Genomic DNA, 22,821 nt, shown 5'->3' with positions numbered 1-22,821 from the left:
AAACATATATACTGCCCCTGCTGTTTTTTTAATACAAAAACTGCACTTATTTTATAATATACAGTATGTAAAGTACATTAACAATTCCCAAGGAAATTTTCCAATTAACCTGTTAAATTGCAACAAAGTAGGTTAAATAAGTGAACCCACTCAGACCCGCTTCAAAATCTGGACCTTTTGATACTTCGGGTTAAAAATATAAAGGCTGTAGTGACCCATTATGGTCAATAGAGGGCGGGGCTGAATCATTTGCTTTGCTTTAATCCTATAGGAAAATACTCCAGTATATTTTCACATATGGCTTCTATAATAACATGTCAAAATTGAAATGAGATGAATTATTGAAAAAAAAAAGACAGAAAATGCTGTGTATACATTTTCATTTACACATTGATTGAAAAATCAGTAAATCCACTGAATTTATAAAACAACTTTACTAAGATACTATCTTTAAGTGTTATTGTAAATGTGATATTTTCACCTCGCACCTCTGGCTTGAATTATTTTAATTACTATGTATATCTGAGGGGGAAAATATCACAAAAATAGAACTTTAAAAAACATTTCTTTTTTTATTGAAAACATTATAGAAATGTTAAGTTTCCAAACAAATATGGAGAACATGAATATCCAGAGTTTAGACCAACCATAGCCATTCCACAAACCTTCACATATTAGGTTTAACATCAGTAATATCTGTCTGCCTCATGATCCTGTAGAAAAATAGCACTTTTTTATTCTTGGAAGTTTTAAAAATGGAAATTATGAATGGTTCTAATAAGAACAAAAAGAGTTGGAATAGAGATTAAAACTTCATATGAAAGAATCTGTTTCATCATAACGTTGATGTGAAAAAGCAAAAATATGCAAATAAAAGCTCCAGTGTCCTGACAACACAGCAAAACAGGTTATTATCAGCATAGTCAGAATGTTCCTCTTTTAATTCTCAAGTTAAATAGGCATTTTTTAGAAAGCCACAACAACAAAAAATGACAACAGAAATATCACTGTGATGCAACACATAGTTTTTTCTATATACATTGACAGCGAGAATGTAAAAATGATCCTTTTTGTGGCCATTTGAGTACATTCAGTCTGAAATCTGAAGTTCATGACATCGAATGAAATTTATATACAGCATTATGAGCTACAAATCTATCTAGCAATTACATATTTATGAGTATTTCTCATAGTTCATTCAAAATTATGCTGATTTACATTATAGCTAATAATACAACATTCTGTATAATGTTTTAAATGGGGAAATAATAATAAATTTTCAATATTTAATAAAATATAAAGATTATATTGACATTATCATGTGATCCATTGTCGTCATCTTCACTTTCATCTTTCTTTGGTTCAGTATCTACGTGTATTATCATTTTGTGTTAATTTTCCACACTGGCATAAGAAATGATAATTACATCTTCTAATGAAGACAAGTGTGGACAGAATAATCAAAGTCAGCGGTGCAGCTTTAGACTTTATTTCCCCTCTGTTTAAAGAGTTTTAAAGATTTGGCCACAAATTGAGGTGAGGAAAATGAGGACTTTTTTATTATTTATTTTAATACTACATGTATGTTTCCTCTGTGTTCATATGTTCGCCGCTGTCCTCCGAACGGTCATGCACTGAGTTATTCCGGAATAATCTTCCTTTTCCTTTAGAAATTCATGTCACCCATCACTTAAACACACAGTAAAAATACAATTATTTAACCGATACAAATTGAGTGAAAAAGAGGATAAAATTAATGGGAACATGTTTGTCTGAGTGTGTCTGTGTGCTTCAACAAAACAGTCTTTTCATCAAGTCCAATCTGGTGAACACAAGATGATGAAGATGTTCTGCGGGCTTTCACACCAGAGAACCTGCCTGGTTCTGTGCAGGCACCATGATGGGCACGCCACCCATGCGGGTGATGTTGGCAGTGGTGATTGTGGAGGTGGGCAGTGGTGGTGGGGAGGGGGCAGCCTGCGGTTGGCTGTAGGTCTGCGGCAGCACTTGAGCGTGGGGCAGCTGGGCGTTACGCTCTGGTCTGGGGAGGGGGCTCCCACTGGTGCTGGTCTCAGAGGAGAGGGGCCCGCGAGGCAAACTGCTGTTGTTGTAGCTGTAGTGGGTGGGGGTCGGGGTGGAGGCTCCGTGGTGGTGCAAGTGTTGGTGGTGGGACGGCCGGTAGCCAGCTGTGCTGCCCGTGGCTGTGATGATGGAGGCGGTGTCTGAAGGAGGGCGCTGGGGGTACTGCTGCAGATGGTGGTGGTGGTTGTTGTGGTGATACAGCTCTTTGTGGTGGGGGCTGGAGGCAATGGAGGACAAGGTGCCGTTCTTGGAGATGATGTCAGGGCCCATTCCGCTCTTTGCCCAGGAGACACGTTTAGGAGCCTGAGCGTCCTCCCTGCAGGACGGGACATCACTCTGGTTTACTCCACTTTCTCTACATTAAACGTCTGCTAGTGACGACCTCATTATGACCCTTGTGATGCGCTGCTGTGTTTGAACGTCACTTTATTCAGAATATGTACACTTCACTCACTTGATGTCATTGGCCAAGTCATCTTCGTTGTCTCTCCTCCTTCTGAGCACAAACCACATGCAGAGGACGAGGAGGAAGATGAAGCCAAACACCGAACCCAGAGTGGCGCCGACAATCACCCCTGCACTGCTGGCTAAAGGCAGGAATCAAGGAACACACGTGTCATCAAAAGCCCTTTTTTCTGACTGTACTCAAAGATGTTTAGATTTCTGCTGTTTTTCGTTCACGTTTTGGTTACAGATGTGAAATATGATTTTGTGGCATACAAGTGATGATGTCCAACTTGATGTTGCAGCTCTTGGATCCAGCTGAGTTGCTGGCTGTGCAAACGTATGTCCCAGCCATGCTGTTGCTCAGGTTGCTCAGTTTCAGACTTCCTGTTTTCTCATCTGCAACATGAGGAGAAAACGTGAGCAATCACATTAGACTGCGAGCGATATAAACCATCCAATCATCCAATGCAAGTCCTGGTTTTTGATTACAAGGGAGCGAAATGGCAGCAGGCCTGTTTTTAAAGTACATATTTAGCTTGTATTGTTGAGTGTTTCACATCTGAAGACACCATCTGTGCTTCGATGTTCAACATGGCTGAAAAAGAGTTCTGATTGATGATGGAGTCTGGCCGTAGCTCAGTAAGGTCTCCACCTTCACGGTGTGGACTTGCTCTCTCTTGCTGACAGCAGCAACAACAAACTTGAATGTAACATTTGTAGATAAAATTGAAGGTGTTGTGTGATGAGTTTAGGAGGAAATGCTGCTGCATTCCATTTGAAAAAGCTGCCAAAACACAGCTCAGCATAAATACTCGAATACTTTCAGCAGAAAAAAATCCGAGTATAAAACTGCCATTATTAAAAACCAAAAGCACTAAATTTTGATTTAAAAATTAACTTTTTAAAATCCAAGAAATATTATAAAGTCACCGATATGGTAACATGGCACCTGTCAAAATCATGACAGTGAAAATGATAATCGTATGGAAGCCAATGAGATAAAAGAGTCAATGTGCAGAATGACATAAAGCTATTTATTTGCTTTTTAACTATTCATCCTGATATGAGGTCTCCATTGACGTAATTGTGATGAAGTTCTTACTGAGCATGGGTGAGAAGAAGACCTCAGATGTGGGACTGGTCCTCTTCCACTTGTACATGGGCACCGGCGTGCCATAGCTGGACGTGCAGCTCAGCGTCACGTTTCCCTTCAGCGCCGGCTTCCCTGACAGAGAACACCGAGGAGGAGCAGGAGGAACTGGGGAAAGAATCATTCTGTTAGATGAGGCAAGGCTCCATCAGACTCCTGAGGAAGAGTGTGTTACCCTTCACGTCGAGCTTGAGCTCGGCGGTGAGGTCAGGGTTTTCAGGGATGATGATCTGACAGAAGTAGCGTCCAGAGTCGTTCTCCTGGGTGTTGTTGATGTACAGGGAGACGTCAGACGATGGCATGCTGCTGATGAAGCCCACCCGGCCTTTAAACTGGGAGCTGCTCACGCTCATGGAGCCTTTGGTGTAGGAGATGATCTGAAAAGACATGAAAGACAAGCAACATTTTGGATTAGTGACCACCTTCACATGGACTAAAATATTAATAAACATTTTAATGTTCCTACCTTTGGTCCAATACTGTCATTGTATAATCAATGAGGAGTTTATGTAGACACATACCATGTGGTTAACTGTCCCTTTTTATTGGATATTCCTTTTTTAACATTAGCACATTGTATGTGCAGATGATGGACATATTTAAATATCTAAATATGTATTAAATGAGGGAATTTACATTACTACATCCTTCCTCCGAGACACTATCAATATGTTAGGATCATAATATTAAATGTGAATCTTACCAGCTGAGTTTTGTTGGAAACAAAGTTCCAGAGGATGGTGTCCGTGCTCAGGTCATGGTTTAGATTTGTCCTGTACGAGACCTTTAGGACCACCATCTCCCCCTTGATCACATCTATACTGGTCTGAGGAATTATGATTTCAGCCCATGTGTCTGGATGAAAGAAGGCACAGCAGAAAGCAGGTGTTACACTTCATTAAACTTACTCATCTGAGATGTTTAATTGAGAAAAAAACAAAAAACGACAGTAACACGAAATATGGTGACGTGCTGTAAATGATAATGTGCATCAAAATGTGCAGTGACCGTAAGTGTCCAGATGGGGGCAGCAGAGAATGGACGTCACTGCAACTGGATATTTCATATTGAAAATTGATCAATTATGACCAATGTTTGACATTTATGGTGTGAAAGGAATAATCACTGTTAATTAAAGTCATTTAAGTTCCAGAACTACAACATCAGTCGTCTAATTGAACTTATTGGTCATTAACATCTAATAAACAATGATCACAGTCTAACAGCATTGAAAAGATTAAGAAAATAATGTCATCAAATAGCGTTTTCCTCTATGTCTTTAATCTTCTTCTACACTGTTGCAATATATCAGATTTTTTGGCTAAACCATTGCAAAGGCCATGATTCCTATTAAGAATTATTTATGTTGCAAGTATATTACTCTCATGCACGGGAAGTGATGCAATGATATGAAAGATCACAGTGTGAGTCGGTGGCATCAAATGGGCTTCTGTCCAGATGCAAAGCCACATGTCCTCACCACCCCTGCACCAGCAAGACTCTACAAAAAGGAAACTTGCTGAATGTCATGACTTTACAGATGCTGCCTGTTGTCATATGAGCCCACAAATGTCTTGGGATTTCTGTTTGATAAACAATTTATCAAGAATTTAAAAGTTCATGACGCAAGTGGATCTGGAAAATGAGACAAAGCATCAATTCCAAGATTTGTGAGGGAATAACCATCAGTGGGCACTGACCGCGTGGCTATTAAATAATGTACAGTGCAGCATTAGTGCTTTTTATGGATGTATACTTTTACAGGCTGGATCCTGTCCACCACATTTGGAATCTTTTTCTTTTAACAAAACAATATAGAACAGCTGATTTAATGATTTATGTAATTGCACTTTACGTAGATTCACGTTAGTTGTATGCCTAAACATTGGTAAAGACGCATAAGGGAAACATTTATCATTTGATTGAGTTTGATGAAGTAATACTGATATGTGACCACCAGTATGTTACCTAGAGAAAATGGTTGAAAGATCAAGCTTTAATTCACCTATTTATCCTGACTGCACAAGGTCGGGTACATCATTTGAAAGCTCTTGCCAAGAACTTTTAAAATTTCCTAATGATCCTCCTGATACAGATGACAGTGTGGAGGAAAAGATGACCACATTGATGAGACATGGAAGAATGGTTCGAGTGCATGGCCTCAGTTCATTCTTCACTGTGCAGAGTGGCAGAAATCCACTCTGCAGGTCTGATGAGCTTTTAATAGTGCATGTTGACTGATGGTAGGACAGATGGATGATTGGAGTGAACTGGTTCAGTAGAAACAAGGACATAGCTGTAATGAGGTCCAGTTTCAAAGTGGGATTAATACAAATTAATGCAAATTTAAGTCACATGGTGGCTTCATTTGCATAAACTCATCATCTACTCATAGAGACCTATATTGAAACACTTCCTCTCAAATTAGACCTATTATCTAAAAACTGGAGGAGCATGATGGGGTACGATGTGGCCAAAAACTGGTTAAATGTGATATTATGTTAATTTGCAAGACAAACTAAGGTCAAATCAGCATTGACTGGACACAAAAATTACATTCAATTCTTCTGCTGAGTGTTAAAACACATTAACGAGCAACATAGAGCCACTGTACAGAGACTGTGTGTGTGTATGTGTGTGTTCTAATTGCAGGAAAGTCTTTAAATTGTCCCTGTTTACTGTAAGGGCTCTCTGTAAGATAAAGCTGCAGCCTTTGATGAGGACCATCTGAACTGGCTACAGAGATGGGTGGAGTGGGCCGGCCACTTCCTGACTGCTATCAGCTACTGGGAGTAAACTGTCAGAGAGGTGCACAAAAAGATGGAATGGCTTCCATTCGACATCCAAACACACTCGACATGGCAGGAGGGATCTTCAGAAGACACATTAGACAGCGAATGGATGACAGGAGCATTAACGACAGAACCGCGGGGGCAACTGTGATCCAATCATCAGTGTTGAGAAGATGGAGGTCACCTCTCTGGAGGCTGGGCGGAGATGTGATGGAGATAAATGACTACAGGCTCCTGGGTGGACTAATCCTGATGTCACAGGATGCTCTGTTGTCATGGCATGAAAAAAAGATGTGTTTATCAGATGAATGACATCCCTTTGATAGTAATTAGATGGACGTCTACATGGAGATGAACCTTCAGAGGTCACAGATGCAAAAAAGTCATCCCTCTTCTAGCACTCCTCCACAGTCACTATGTGGTCACTGCAAAATAACACACACACACACACACCCACATGCACTCTCTGACTAGCAGTATAACTTGAAGAACATTTTCTAGATCAAAGCCAGAGGTGAAACCACAAACTCCCGCTCTCCAAGTGGACCTGATATCGATGCACACGCGACATTATGACATTACATTATTTCAGCGAGAATAAAAACCTGCTTTTTGTTCTGAATGCTACCGTTTATGTCCTCACAAAGGCAGAAGTGCACTACTGTAAAGCACAGCTTCTGGTTTAGGGGAGTCAATGGCCTCAGCAGAGCTCTGATAGTTGTGCCTCTGCTGCTGATTCTGGGGTAATTAAAGAGAAATACAGGGAGAATCTGTTGAATGTGTCATCTCTGTCCTCCAGCTGCCAGGCCAGCCTCCCACCAGATGAACAGGGGTGAGAGAGAAGGAAGCTCCTGTTTAATTGGAGGAAGAGATAGTGTGAAGTACTGAGGGTCAGCACAGCCGTTGTAGCTGCAAAATCCTTCCTGTGTTCTAGTGCTAATTGATCCTAATACACCAAGTACGATAAACATCAATGTGTGTTTCCCTTGAAACATTATCCGGCAGAAAGGACACGGGGCCAAAGAGGCCAACATAGAAGAAGCTTTTAATGTACTGGTTTATTATGCTGACATGATGTTGTTGATTGTCTTTAATGATTAAAAAAATCCTAAATGAGTGAACGTTAGTTTTGTGTTTGTTCTTCCACATGCATGTTACATGTTGAGACAATCTCTCTCTGACCCCTCCAGCGCGTTTGTTCTTAATTGACACTTATTAAGTATTTTTTTAATTCTCATTCCGATCCCACAGTTCTCACATTCTAATGCAGCTGTATTCATATTCCTGAGTGATCACACTTCAATGAGATCAGAGCTCTTGGGTTAATTAGAGCTGCCGTCCATCTGATGGCGACACCATGGGAACTGCTGAGAACGTGCCAGCTAACATAGCACCAGGCGCTTACTGAGCGCTTCTGATAAAAAAGAAAAAAACATCCATCCAACATCATCCATCTTATCAGGCCAGAGAAACAATGACGGCTCAGTTTTAATCCAGATTTAGGCAAAAGAGCCATGCTAAAAAAACTGCACAGCTAAAGTCCACTCTGCCAATTCCCCGACTACATAAAAAAAAGCATTTAGTATGACAGACTCACGCACACACACACACACACACACACACACACTCTTCCTGTGAATTGTGGAGACAACGACAGGAGGAAAAAGCTGGACTTCCTGATATGATGGAGCTTTTTTCGGGATTAGCGTTTTGTTGTTAGTTTCAGTATAAATTGAAGTTAAGCAGTGAGGTCATCCAGGAAGTAAAGGTCAGTAACGTACACGGGGTCTGACCACACCATTATCTAAAATTCAGATTTACCGGCATATATGATTGTGATTAGATGATGTACTTCTGTTACACCACCATAGATTTGTGATCTTCATCTGCAAAGTGGAGTTAAATCTGGGGCAGATTCCCCAGCCCGCAGCAGAACTGAAACCAAATGTTATATTTTGCAAAATGTCACTAAGTTTAAGGAGAATTGAGTTATTTAGATTTCTATACAGGACATATATAGAACACAAAATGATCTTATACTAATAATGTACATCTACAAAACCAAAGACACTTGGTAATTATCATATGACAAATTCATTTATTATTTATTATTTTAAACTTCAAAATGAAAATAAATAAATAAATGAATTGTGTATATTCTAATAAATCTATATTCTAAAAACGTATTTACTCAGAAAGAGTTGGAACACGACTGCCCCTTAACAAAACCATATCCCAGTTCACTAGGACCCTCGTTCAGAACGTAAATGAAGTAAAATTACCATGGCAACCATTTAGTGTGTTTCAGGCACTACTGAAGTGGTGACAGTCATGTTAGTTGGACCTGAACATTTGTGGGTTGGTTATTCGGATCCTGGAGCTTCTCATCTCAGTACTGGTTTCACTCTGCCACAGGATCTCTCTCTCTCTCTGTCTGTCTCTGTCTCTCTCTCTGTCTGTCTCTGTCTCTCTCTCTGTCTGTCTCTGTCTCTGTCTCTCTCACTGTCTCTCTCTGTCTCTCTCTGTCTCTCTCTCTTACACACACTTAAGGAGGTGCAACAAAGATGTGAATAATCCAGACAGTCAGTGATGGAGATAATGGAGAGATATGACTCTGACACCACCAGTGTGTGTGTGTGTGTGTGTGTGTGTGTGTGTGTGTGTGTGTGTGTGTGTGTGTGTGTTGGCAGCACGCCGGACACATCATGCAACTGTGCTACTGCAGCTGAGCTCAGACCTCTGAACCAACCATGTCTGAAAAGCTCGGCCTCCAAAAGCTACCTGATTAATCCCGCTTAAAAAGCTGGATCCTCCAGGAATTCCGGGAGTTTTGGTTTAATGACTTTACTGTGGCTCATTGGTGCAGATATATGGACACACAAATGATTTCTTTTAAATGTAGAGTTCCGTACAGGATCAATGTGAAGCTCCACAAACCTCTGGCTCTTTCTGAGGGGGTTAATTTTATTGTGTAAAAAGAAATAAAGGAGAAAAAGTACGTTTTAATATACTGGGCCTGCTGGGGTTAAAGGAAACTGATATTGGCAGCAAACTCAAAACAACAGTGAAATGATCCTGAACATTGTTTGAATAATTAGAATAATTAGATTATTTGGTTATTCTTTGTACTGCATCTACTGCAGATTGATGTTGAGGATTGATTTTGACATCTGTGACAGGCTGAATATGAATAACGCAGCATGACCGCCACACGGTCGGCCTTCCCATAATGCACTGCACAGGCCACTGAGGGCCCGCCCCTTCACTCTGCAAGCTAACAGGAGCAGATGTTGATGTTTGTGTTGATGTTCACGGCGAGGGGGACAAACATTTCCCTGATATTGATGAATATAGGTTCCACTCGGTGATATTAAAACTTCTGAGATGTCAGTAATGATGTTTGCATACATTTACATCTGGAGTTGACCATCAGGAAGCTTTTTTCTGCTAATATTGAATAGGAATATTTTTGGAATTGAGAGTGGCAACTTAAAAGTGTTTCTCTCATCCGGATAGATTGATTGAGTCTTATCTTACGACAGAGAAAAAAAAAGTTTGTCTATAATTAAGAACGAAGACATGCACACCCTTGAAAGGTGAGAGAGGCGAGGAGAGAGTCAGAGATAAGGAAGGAGGAGGCATTCATCTGGTGTCGGCACAAACACAGATAAGGTAGGTTTGTGTCACAAGGAGGTTGTCTGGTGTGAACATGCAAATAGAAGTAAAGCCCAAGATGCTAATTTGACCTAAAGTACGTGATGTGAAGTTTGTGTCCTTGGTTGGAAATGTCACGGATCTCCCTGCAGCTGCCTGACTGTGTTTACTAGAGGCTCGGAAGCAAACTGCAGTAGAAGAAAAAGGCGAAAGAGAAGATGAGAGACATTTGAGATGAAAAGTATCACAGCTCAAAGAAGGCAGTGGATTGTGCGTCACAACTCTTTAGTGATGGTAATAAATACACACACTAATCCAAACCTCTTCAAAACAGATTACTTATGAGTGGTGAAGTTCTAATAGAGTTGTGTGATATAGACTTGGAAGCATTCTTACTGGGGAAGCTGTCCTCTTTGAAAATGCAAACGTGTTAAGAAGAAGCTCATCTTTACAGCTAGAACTGGAGAGGTTGGATCTTTTGCAGCAGGAGACAACAAGATTAGCATTACTTGCTTTCCTACACTGGCTAACCACGTTAAAGAGGCTCAGAGCATGTACAGCATTGTCACAGGTGCAACCACTGATGATTGTAGTCACATTTCAAAGGTCAACCATTAAATGTGTGTCATGCTCCGTCTCCATGAACAAATGCTTAGATTAATGCACAGCAGCAGCTCTGCTTTGGGGTGTCAATGAAATATTACGCTTGGCTATTGGGAAAAGATGAGCTAACGTGGTAATTGAGATAAATATGACCTGACTGGTAACTATTCAATTAAACAGTGATCAGCATCCTGTGATAATACAATTGTTTTTTTTTTTTTAAATGATCTGATCTGAGCTGATCCCTCAGAGCCCTCGTGTTATTGCGAACAAACACAAATAAGCATTTCTGAAGTTTCCTGTCTCTGGAGAGAAAAGATTCCATTTAGTCTCTGGTGACTTCTGAGTACAGCAAAAAAACTGAGCTCATGAGCACATTAAACACTGGGTGATGGCATCACTGTCTGCTGAGTATTAGCCTGTAAGAGAAAGTTAGGGAACAGAGGAGCTCCCCTCGTTTGTGACTGATTTTAGAAGGATTACTGAGATGGACAGTCACTGTAATAATAATAATGCTAAATCGGTGCTACCTCTGCACAGCACAGGGTCCAGAGACTCCAATTAATTACTTAGAGAAATGTGCTGTCAGATTTCTACAGTTTTTATATTAAGACTTAGTTTTAAGCTTATATTGGCTTCTGTCAGACTGAATCCTTCTGATTACAGGTTTATTCTGTTTAGCAAAGTCTCGTTTAATGCCATAATTGAAAATTACAACGTAAAAGTGGGGACATTTTTGTCAAATGAGTTAAATGCATCAGTCCTGAAAAAGAAAGCAGACAATGGAATCACACTGCTGCTCAGGGTGTCTCAGCTAGCTGATGCTAGCTGATTATTCTCTGCTGTCTCAGATCCTTTTGGTGAGACTAAATGCTTCCACACAGTTATTCAAATAAATTTAACATGGCATATGCTGATGATTATCACTCCTGAAATAAAGTAGGACTTTTCACTCTGGTGGGAATTTTCTAAGCTGAAAGTCTACTCTTTGAACTGGCGCTGGTGTTTGCTTGTAGGACTGCATGAATGAAATGTCCCACTTAACTACTGTCTAAATACATCTTCAAAAAAAATCCAATCATTACCTGGAAGTTACCCCACAGGCAAATGTGTATATGAAACAACCCATGTATGGATGGTTTACAGATAGAGGGAATAAAACATGCATGTGTGTGTGTGTGTGTGTGTGTGTGTGTGCTTCCATTGCACTCTGAGTTGATTGGGTTAGATGGCGAAGCAGTGACGACTGTGTGCTAAGCCTGAACACTGCTAATCCTATCAGTGTTCAAAGACAGAGTTAAAGGTAAGACTCCCCACAGAGGCAGACACATCTGGAGCTGGGCTGGAGGATGGCGGCAACACACCAACACCCAACTGCTCAAGTCTGTAACCTGCTACTTCTCTTGCAGGCAGTGACAGATGGAACTCAAACTCGCATCTATAGTTGCTATACTGCAATGGTGAAAACCAGCTGGTGCTGATGATGAGGCCAACTGTCAGGAGATGAATCCATGATTACAAGTCGGATGGAGACAAGCACGTTCCCCTTCTTCCTTTTTATCTTACATCACGTGGACGGCTGGTGCACGTGCGTCACTTACCTGAGGAACACGTGGCACCAGGATGCATTATGAGAGGAAAGCTAGATGTTGAAAGGTTTGGACGCTTTGGGCAATATTCTGCTGGGAAACCCAACATGCATGAATGCTATCGTGATATTTAAAGCATTCTGATAACTCTATATGAACAAAGGCATAATAAAATGTAAACAGAACAGATTTCATAAGGTGTAATTAAGGTTTGAATTAAAGAAACAGCTGTTTTGGGGACTAACCTTATTTTTAGAATATATAAAAAAAGGTTATTTTGAAATGATGCACAAAAAACAGTGTAAAATAGTTGATATTTGTCTTATAAGAGCAAATACTCATATAAGAAAAGGTAAGGATTTTTCTGGTTTAAATGGATTTTGATCAAATGATCAATTGATATATTTAATGCCACATGTTTACGCCCATATTAGAAAAACTGAAAAATGTGGAGGACGTTAAACTCTAAACTCGACCTTCCAATACAGATTCTGTCAAACATTTTCTGCTCATATTAGCATTCATGTTGGCTTTTTTCACGTTAACGCATGTTGTCAACACTCATGTTTGTGGAAGTAATGATGAATTAGAGGCTAGAATCAATAAGAACCACATTAATTAAAAGCGAGACCCTCCTCTCTTTACGACTGCTCAAATTGGATTTGGAAAAGTCGTTTTTGTCCAGTGTTGCCGCGTTTACACTCGGTGTAAAATGTTAATTCAAATGTCAGACAGTTCAAAGTTTCAAAGGTGGATGGCAGTAATAAACAAAGCAAGGGATCCATTTCAGAAACACAATTATCACATCTGTCCTGCAAAGGCCAAACGTTGCTTCTGTTAAATCCAGTCCTGCTTGGGGACAAGCAAACACTTCCCAGGTAGGAGCCTCTAAAGCCAACCTTTGTGTGTCCTGCTCCACTACCCACAATCCCCAAGTACAATGGACAATGAGGCCCGACTCCAGTTACACAGCGCATGCATTAAGCCCTGCCAATGAGCAGAAAGAGCGACCCTCCCGATACCTCGCAATCCGCTCCTGCTGCCTCCGCAAGGAATCAGATCAGGAAGGACGGGCGTGGTGTTCAGTGACCAAACTCTTTTGTTAAGTCTCCATCATAGCTCACTGACAACATCATGTAGGTACACCTTGGTTCCGTAACTGATGTAGAAGCTAATACCAAAATAAACACGAGTCCAAAACTGAGATTTTAACACCGCCGACCTAAATGGTGTAAAGCAGCCCTGTGATTGGTCGGCATCCGATACAGAGGGACAGCTGAAGCTGTAACTTTATTCTCCACACGCAGATTGTTTCTCCACCCTAGGTTGAAAGAGGACGAAGACAAAGTGTATTTATTTATGTATTTATCTGGCCTTTATCTGAACGAGTGATCGCTGCGGGTGGAATTGGTGCTGGATGGAGCGGCGAGCCGACGGGAAGGCGCAATGTTCTGGGAGGCCTTATCTGGCCGCGGCAGGCTGCTGTGATGGGAAGTGGAATGTCAGAAGAGGAAGAGGAAGAGGGTGTGGATGGAGCACACAAACACTCGAGCACATCGGAGCGAGCGCAAGCCAGCATATGGCAAACCTCCTGAGATTAATGATGCCCATCTTCCTGCCTTAACTATCAACCTGCTTTCTTCCCACATTCCTCGTGGTTTCCTGTCTACATAAGGGAGCAAAATCTGAGTTATATTAATTGAAAAAGGGTTGATATGAAAATCACAGCAATGTGGAGCTGAAGGTCTCCTGACTGTCAAAGAGAACTGGTTTGAAACCAGTCAGGAGATTTTTTTCGTAGTAATCTAATTTTCAGTTTGTTTCTCGGGGTAATTATCCGGAATCCTGCATAGGCTGTTTTGTTTTAAACTCAAAAACATTTTCTTTTCAGTTTTCAGAGAGTTGCTCTCATACTGTTGCTATCATACTGTTGCTATCATACTGTTGCTCTCATATTGTTGCCATCATACAGTTGCCATCATACAGTTGTTATCATACAGTTGCTCTCATACTGTTGCTATCATACAGTTGTTATCATACTGTTGTTATCATACTGTTGCTATCATACAGTTGCTATCATACAGTTGTTATCATACAGTTGTTATCATATTGTTGCCATCATACTGTTGTTATCATACTGTTGTTATCATACTGTTGCTATCATACAGTTGTTATCATACTGTTGTTATCATACTGTTGCTATCATACAGTTGTTATCATACAGTTGTTATCATATTGTTGCTCTCATACTGTTGCCATCATATTGTTGTTATCATACTGTTGCTATTATACAGTTGTTATCATACTGTTGCTATCATACAGTTGTTATCATACTGTTGCCATCATACTGTTGTTATCATATTGTTGCTATCATACAGTTGTTATCATACTGTTGCTATCATACAGTTGTTATCATACTGTTGTTATCATACTGTTGTTATCATACTGTTGCTATCATACAGTTGTTATCATACTGTTGTTATCATACTGTTGCTATCATACAGTTGTTATCATACAGTTGTTATCATATTGTTGCTCTCATACTGTTGCCATCATATTGTTGTTATCATACTGTTGCTATTATACAGTTGTTATCATACTGTTGCTATCATACAGTTGTTATCATACTGTTGCCATCATACTGTTGTTATCATATTGTTGCTATCATACAGTTGTTATCATACTGTTGCTATCATACAGTTGTTATCATACTGTTGTTATCATACTGTTGTTATCATACTGTTGCTATGATACTGTTGCCATCATACTGTTGTTATAATACTGTTGCTATCATACTGTTATCATTATCGTTTATAATAATAGTTTATTATACTTAATATAATTTATGTATTTCTATGATCTCTGCCTAGTCTCTCCTCTACCTGTACATCTCCCCCTTTTTTATTTGTCATGAGTGTTGTACAAAGATTGCACACATGCATGTGTGTGTTTAAAATCATTATCAGTATTTTATGCCATTTGGAGTTTGTTCTGATTGCGATTTTGGTGCAAATATTTTTCTCGTTTCACTGAAGTTTTGAGTACAAAATAAATATTTTTTTTACTTGATTGTGTAGATTATGAGTATTTAAAAGGACTCTTCTTGTACTCACTATTATTGTATCACTTACTTACTACTTGTTTTTAACAAATGACAACAAAAATTGTGAACATCTCCTACCACTGCGTCTCTCGCTCTTTCTCTCTCACACACCCACACTTGCATGCAAACACACACACACACACACACACACACACACACACACACACACACACACACACACACACACACACACACACACACACACACCTCTGGCTGACACCCTGGTGTCTGCTGGTATTTGTGTCACTTGCTGTGTGAAATAATGCATGGAGTTCTACAGCCATTTTCCTGTCTAGTGACAACAAGCAGCTGGACTTTTGGAGTACATCCCACTCCCACCCCCAACCAGGAACTTGACAACAGGAACAGTTAATGGAGCTTCCAACTCCATTTCCATAAGGCATGGAATAAAGTGAAAGTATGGAACAAATGGGGGGAGAGGAGGAGGGAAGGGTAAGAAACAATCTGAATGGTGCAGTTTGTGCTGACGGCGCAGGAACGACAATGGCGCCTGACAGCAGCGTGTGATGAAAATAACAGCCAGCATGTATAATGCAAACACTCTCTTCTTCCTCTGAAACAAGCACTCTGGAGTAGCCAAGGCCAAATATGTCACTTCTTGACTGTCATGGGCCTTGGTGGCATACAGCCTATTGCCATTCTCAAGTCACAGTACACAGGCACTCTCTTGTGATCTTCTGTATAAGAACACCTGAAGTGCGTATGTTCCACCATTGCTGCTGCTACTGCCTTTGGCTGAGGTGAAATGCATTGTGGGATACCTAACGGCCCAAATCGGCACAACTCACATACTTAGCAAAACGAGTGGAGCAAGTACGCTTCCAGGAAACACTGAGCATTGTTGGCAGGTTGTGAACTTTGGATTTGAACCTTCATAACGAAGGACTGAGGAGTCCACATATAGAGAAACAGCCTATGTGTCCCTTTGTGGACCAGTGGCATCGGAGAAGGAGTTATAATCATATTAAGGACAGCTATCAGAGCCATAGTGTGTTCACAGAGCTCACTCATTTGGAGGTGATCTACCTGGGGAGTCCCAGCACTATGCAGGCGTTCTTCATGTATGTATATTGTCACCACTGATTAACATTATTCTGATAGTAATGTCCTTAAAAGAGGTCACCTAATGTCTAATATGAACAAAATACATTCCTAAACTCCCAGAACTGTCCAAATATTCAACAGTTCAACCTAAACTAAAATGAAAACTGACTCTCATCTTTGTGAAATTCTCTTCCTCAGTTACAGCAGGAAATGAAAAATAGGTTACAAGAGCAAAAAAAAAAAAAACAAACAGTGAAAAATGTGTGTTGGCATGGTCTTCGGAAAAGCCGAAGCCACAAGCACCATAAGTTTGTCCTGGCAAATATGAGATGATTTATCCCTTTAGCATGTTTTGCCACTGTTGTTCACTGATGTGAGAAAAACAACATTTTCTTCCTCTTAGGCCTATATGAATCCCTCTGAGGGCTTCCACCAATGGATAGACAATGTTAAACATTTCAAGGTGCTACTGGAGGCTCGAGAATTCATTCATGTCACCCAGGCACACACACGTGCGTGCTTAAGCACACATGCACGTGCACAAACAACAAAAATGCTCAACCTTCTCCTCACCATCATCTCTAATGTACAGATGTGTAAAGTTAATGCCACATGCCAACCTCAGTAAAGCTCATACAAACTAGCTGCAGTAGTGCTCATATCTTTTTCCCATTCTGTGTGTGTGTGTGTGTGGGGGGGGGGGACTCACAGGTGCATAACCTACCTGCCCCGATCAGGTTTCATCCAGGCTGGTCTGTTCAGGGAACTGAAGCATTCACTTCAGTTCACTCTAGACTGGACAATAATTCCTTCCGTCTGCTCACTTTACAGGTCAGTGCTTTACAGCACCGCAGCTGGACCTCCAGTAGAAGTTCATATTTATTACAAAATGTTCAAGTGAATGTGAATAAGACTAAAGGTTGATGTGCTGTATCATGTAGAGCGTCACTAATACAGCAGCAAAATCATTTGCACTCATGTAAAAATGGCTGACATTTGCATTATTAATCACTGTGCAAATGTGTTTCTTATTCAGTCATTTTTAAAGAATTAGACGTCCGACCTTTGCCTGTAAATGACCTTTGTCACTGCTTAATTACAGAAATTTATCCATAGAAATAAGCAACCTTACCATTAAGTGTTTTGTTTTTCTCTCAAAACTGGAGCAGTATGTATGTAATGTTTTATCCTCTGCTTGTTTTAATAGCATGGCACGCACACATGCACAAACACACAAACACACACATGGATGTCTGGTGGAATATGTTGCCCGCCTCTCAGATTAAAGCTACCGGGCTAATTTGCTGCTCTATAATCCGACTCTAATCCTCACCGACTCGATTAAACAGCCAAATCTGCAGCTCACTATCTCACTCTTCATTTCTCCTCATTCTTCTTCTCTTCCTCTCTGCCCACCCTTCTACCATCCAGACGCTAAAAAAAAATCTTTATCTCCTTCTATTTTTTTCTTCCATTAACTTCTTCGAGATTCCAGCCTTTCTTTTATCTTCACCAGCAGAGATCTAAGTACTTTAGGTATTCTGCTCCACTTCTGTGTCAAAATGTGTAAAATCCCTCTTTGGTGGCAAAGTTTGTTCCTTTGGTCCAAATGCAACAGAAATCCTGCATTGGGAAAATTATATGCACAGGAGGATCTTTTCAAGGAGACCATGGATCTTCAGAAAAGAGTGGGAAGGGATTCCGGACATCAGTAACTCTGTAGACAGACATCAGATCAGGAATTCAAATGCTATGAGGACTCTTGTTTGTGGTTTCACTGCACCACCAAACACTCATAGGATGCTCATGACCTTGTGTTGTCATTGCCGAGTCTCAGTCATGATCCTCCTCAGTGCAAGTCTAAAACAGAATAAATTCCTTCCATCCATTTTTAATAATTTGATCTTGAAATAACCAACAGATTAAAAAAAAAAAATCAAACAGCAATTTGTTTGCAATACAGGCCAGAAAACTCATGCACATGTGCAAAAACGCACATGTCATTTTTGGATGAATATTGCTAAGGTTTAGGTTAAAAAAATGTGTGGGGGGCCACTTAATATCCACATGCTAAGCGTATTGAAAAAGTTTAAATGAAGTTTAAAAGAGAAACTCAATATTACATTAAGTATCCTTGAATGTGAGGCGCCTATAAATTATTCTTATTTTTTAAACACAATGTGCTTGTGCTGATGAGTAGACATGTATAATTGTCAGCAATGGTGTCACATGACCTGCAGAGAGCAAAAGAAGTGCAGTCGTCAATTATAAATAACTGGGGAAAGTGAGTAAGGATATAGAAAGAGTGACAGAAAGGAAAAAATGTGGATGCACTTGACAGCGTGGGCTATTTTTAGCACAGGCAGGAGGTAGAAGAGAGATGAGGGACAGGTTTGGGAGGTTCCGAGGAGTTATGACGGTGTCTCCTGCGCCTGATACCTCTGATGTGACAGAAAGTGTCAGAGGAAGTGATGAGACTAGTTTTCCTCTGTGGTTTGAGAGTGAGTCAATGCGAGTATTAAACTCTGTTACGTTATTTTTTTGATCATCATGATAGTAGCAGGAGGAGGGACCCCAGAGAGCCATTATAGATCAGAACAGAGCAGAGGAGTCGGCGTGTGTGTGTGTGTGTGTGTGTGTGTGTGTGTGTGTGTGTGTGCGTGTGTGTGTGTGTGTGTGCGTGTGTGTGTGTGTGTGTGTGTGTGTGTGTGTGTGAAGAGTCATAATTAAGATGTTTCCAGTGGGGGAATGGATGGCAATGTGCTGGCTGTGGGCAGTGAGGGTCGCATGAGGGGGAAAAAAAGGTAATAGCAAATGAGGAGTTTCATTTCATGTGACAGCATGATTAAGGCATCAAATAAGGCCCCTGTCTTTATATATGTACATACAGTATGAATTATAATATGGCATATAATGTCATAAATTATGAATTAATTATTAATACACCATAAAGCAAATTGACTTACAATCATGGCTACAAAGTTGTAGTTTCCATTTAAAGATATTCAATTATTAAGCAAGTATTAAATTTTGTCTTAGTTTTACAACATATCCTTTTCTTTTATCTCTTTTTTTTAATCTCAGTGTGAATATTGTCTGGATCCCTCCCTCTGACTTTTGTTCCTGATGGTTCCTTTTTCCACATTGTGTTGCTCACCTGAAATGGTGAAACAAGCAGGTGAAGCTTGTAGGAATTAAATAAAAGCTACTCATTCTTTAGCACACATTCCTGGCCTTCCAGAATTCAAGGGAACATGAAAAGTCCCCCCCACCACCACCACCATTAGGTACTTTTATAGGACAAAAAATTGGAACGTTTTTCTTAGGTAAATTTGGTAAAAAGGCGCAAATTCTGGGTTTCTGTGATGGAAAAAGAGCTTTTGCTAGACAGAAAAAAAAACATGTGGGGATCACAACACTGGAAATTTACCAAAGTTGATAAGTGGTCAAAGTACCATCAGTATATTGTGTGTGCATCCACATAAACAAGCCACAGAGTGAAAGTATTGGCTCCTAAAGTGAGCACTTTGCCTAATTAGTCTTAATGTGTGAGGTTAATGGGCCCGTGCGGATGGCTGGCCTCAGGAAATCAGGCAACATAATGACCAGTCTCAAATGAAGAACCAAAGCATCAATGATGATCCTCGGCTGGAAGCTTTACGGGCTGTAAAAATACAGCACAAGCCTGCAGGCAAGAAATGTGTGACTTCAAATTGTGAGAATTTCCACACTTCTACTCTAAAACAGAGTCAGCAATAAAATTTAATCCTAATAGATCCTGTTTAACACTGAGCAGAAAGACTTCCACCTCTTCAAACACATGTGTGGTGGAGATTATGGAGGCTTTCCTCTGCACAGCCCATGATCGTGCACAGCGCCGCTGCTGCATACAGATACAACCGTGGATGAAGGGGGATTTATATGGATGTTTGGAAGAAGCTAGCGCTCAACGCCACACAAAGTTATCATTTTTTTGGTGCCTTCCACTGGTCTCTTTACACAACTCTTCACAGTCCATTGTTCTGGATGGAAACTTAAACTGATGTCAAGGAACACAATGCTTCTATTGAAAGTGGCTGACAGATAAAAAATGCCCAGTGAGTGAGCAGAAATGTAATGTTTGAATGATAAATACATGACAAAAATCTGGCAAGACAAGGTTCTACAAAAGCATTATTATATTTTATTCTTATTAATACTGGTAGTATTGGTAGCAGTAATAGTATAGTAGCAGCAGCAGCAGCTGTAAGAGGAGGAGTTGTAGTAAAAGATGTATCTTCTGCTCCCAGAATTTGCTCAGGTTGTTCCGCTCTTCTATTCATATGCGTAATGGTCAAAGGTTTGCTCTGTCTCCCAGCACAGTGTCAAGCCCATGGGGAAGATAGCAGGAGACAGGCCAGTACACCAGGAAAGGGGGGAAGGGGGGGTTGAAGTACACAGATGAGCCAGCAGCAGGATTGCTATCTACTGCTTTGTATAAAAGGAGCAGGCGGAGCACTGTAAGGGAGCTACAAAATGACTTTCAACAGGCCAACTCTATGCATCGGTCTCCCTAAACTGTCAAAAGCTGACTTATCAGGTCAGGCTTTGGGTTTCTGAGCATCTACAGAAAGTTTCTGAGCATTACAATTCTCTTCATGGATGAGCAGATTCATCCTGAGGACATGATGTGACGATGTGGAGGGTGTTCTGATGTTCCATGGTGGTGGGTCAGTGATTGTCTGGGTAGGTGTGTCTTTGGAGGCCTGTACAGATCTCCACATGTTGGACAGAAGCACCTTGACTGCTGTTTTTCCACCAGCAGGAAATCCTTACACCCACTGTCAGACTGGGAGTGTTTCTGCACCGGCACCTTGGTTCTTTCTGACCTCACGTGGCCACGTCTGTGTTAGGAGTTTCTGGATCACAAACCTATTAATAGCATGAACTACCTGTCTGTAGACACATTGTGACATTATTCCTTTTCTTCAGTACATTCAAAGAATTTTGATAAACCTTTGATTTAATATTTCGAACATTTGATTTCAATGGTTGCACTTAATGAACGATTGTGTAGGCAACAGAGAGTTTGAACTAGAAACTTTCTTAGTCTTGGAGACAATTATATCAGATAAAAACTACAGCAAGTAGTTAAATGATGAAATAGATTGAACGAGTTTACCTACAAATGTGCCATTATCATTTAATGCTGATATAAAAGGATGGAACGAAAGGAAAGTATCACCCAACTGGGTAAAGAAGGTGTAAGTCGGCTGAGGGGAATGTGAGTGAATGATCTGGATACTCAAGGCAGCGCCCTGATGGAAAACTACAGGTTCACCTATGTAGAGCTGCAGAGTGGTGAGAGGCCACAGGTAAATATAAAACCACTACTCATGTTGACATGGGCTTGTCAGTGTTTTTCAAGCATGGGTCAAAAGATAAACAGACTTTTGTGTACAAAATTCAATGCAATCATTTCAAAGTTAAAGATCTTTGTCACCTGAAGGCTGGCACTCAATAGTTACAACTATTTATTACAAGTACTCAATTCTTGGCATGTTCACACTACAGAAACAGGTTTTTCTTGTAGATTTACCGGTAATGTCTGCTACAGTGTAGTGCTTTATTGTTCATCTGTGAGGTTTATTGACCTTTAACCATATTTTAAATGCATAAGTATGTTCTTTTGATTCTACTTTTACTAATATTTTAGTCATATTTTAAACATCAAACATATATTCAAATGTTTAAAGGAGCAAGAGAGCTGCTAATCAGTGGAAAATGTCACTACACAGCTGACTGTGGAATGAGATTTGCTCAATTACAGATAAACACTCACAAAGTGTGTTGGTTATTATAAGAAGTGCTATTTTTTTTTATTTCCCCACAGAACATTGCAGTGGTATCACATTCAGCATCATTTCGACATCGCTCAATCCTCACCTGCTCACTGAAAAGCTAAAATTACCTCGACATCCAAATTAGAGTATTGATTCTCATGCTTATTTTTACCTCACCTCAATAATGATCCTGGGATTATCAGGAGCAGAATGATCTGTCAACATGTGCTGTTGCGACGCCTCGGGTTTAATTTATCTGCAGATCGTTATCTTTGTCTACATGTTCTGAGGAAATGTCAAAATGTTGCTGGAGACGTAACATCCATAATCATTCGTAATTACGGATGATTTTTCCAGCTGCGATTTGGGGAAACGGGAATCATTTCATGTGTTCAACATGAAAGCATGCGAATAATTTCTTAAAAGCACTTAATGTGATAAAGCCATGTTTTCTCTGAGGGCTGCTGTCACACGGAAAAGAGAAATCTAATTACGCCATGCCTTCCCCCACACT

The 22,821-nt window shown here is 40.3% G+C and overlaps 1 protein-coding gene across 1 annotated transcript in view; it reads right to left on the bottom strand.

Moving 5' to 3' along the window:
- Positions 1–415: 415 nt before the first annotated feature.
- The window catches only part of esama (endothelial cell adhesion molecule a), a 31,062-nt gene continuing 8,656 nt past the window's right edge, over positions 416–22,821 (bottom strand). Inside the window, exons 2-7 of the mRNA XM_011611039.2 lie at positions 4,383–4,534; positions 3,855–4,056; positions 3,632–3,787; positions 2,803–2,925; positions 2,537–2,669; positions 416–2,398 (exon numbers count right to left, since the gene is read on the bottom strand). Coding sequence (XP_011609341.2) covers positions 1,861–2,398; positions 2,537–2,669; positions 2,803–2,925; positions 3,632–3,787; positions 3,855–4,056; positions 4,383–4,534 — 1,304 coding nt within the window. The 3' untranslated portion in view covers positions 416–1,860. The remainder of the gene's footprint in view (positions 2,399–2,536; positions 2,670–2,802; positions 2,926–3,631; positions 3,788–3,854; positions 4,057–4,382; positions 4,535–22,821) is intronic.

The sequence above is a fragment of the Takifugu rubripes genome, chromosome 15, assembly GCF_901000725.2.
Source record: "Takifugu rubripes chromosome 15, fTakRub1.2, whole genome shotgun sequence".
Taxonomy (NCBI): Eukaryota; Metazoa; Chordata; class Actinopteri; order Tetraodontiformes; family Tetraodontidae; genus Takifugu; species Takifugu rubripes.
The sequence above is the reverse complement of the archived record's forward strand: the minus strand, read 5'-3'. Positions and strand labels throughout refer to the sequence as shown.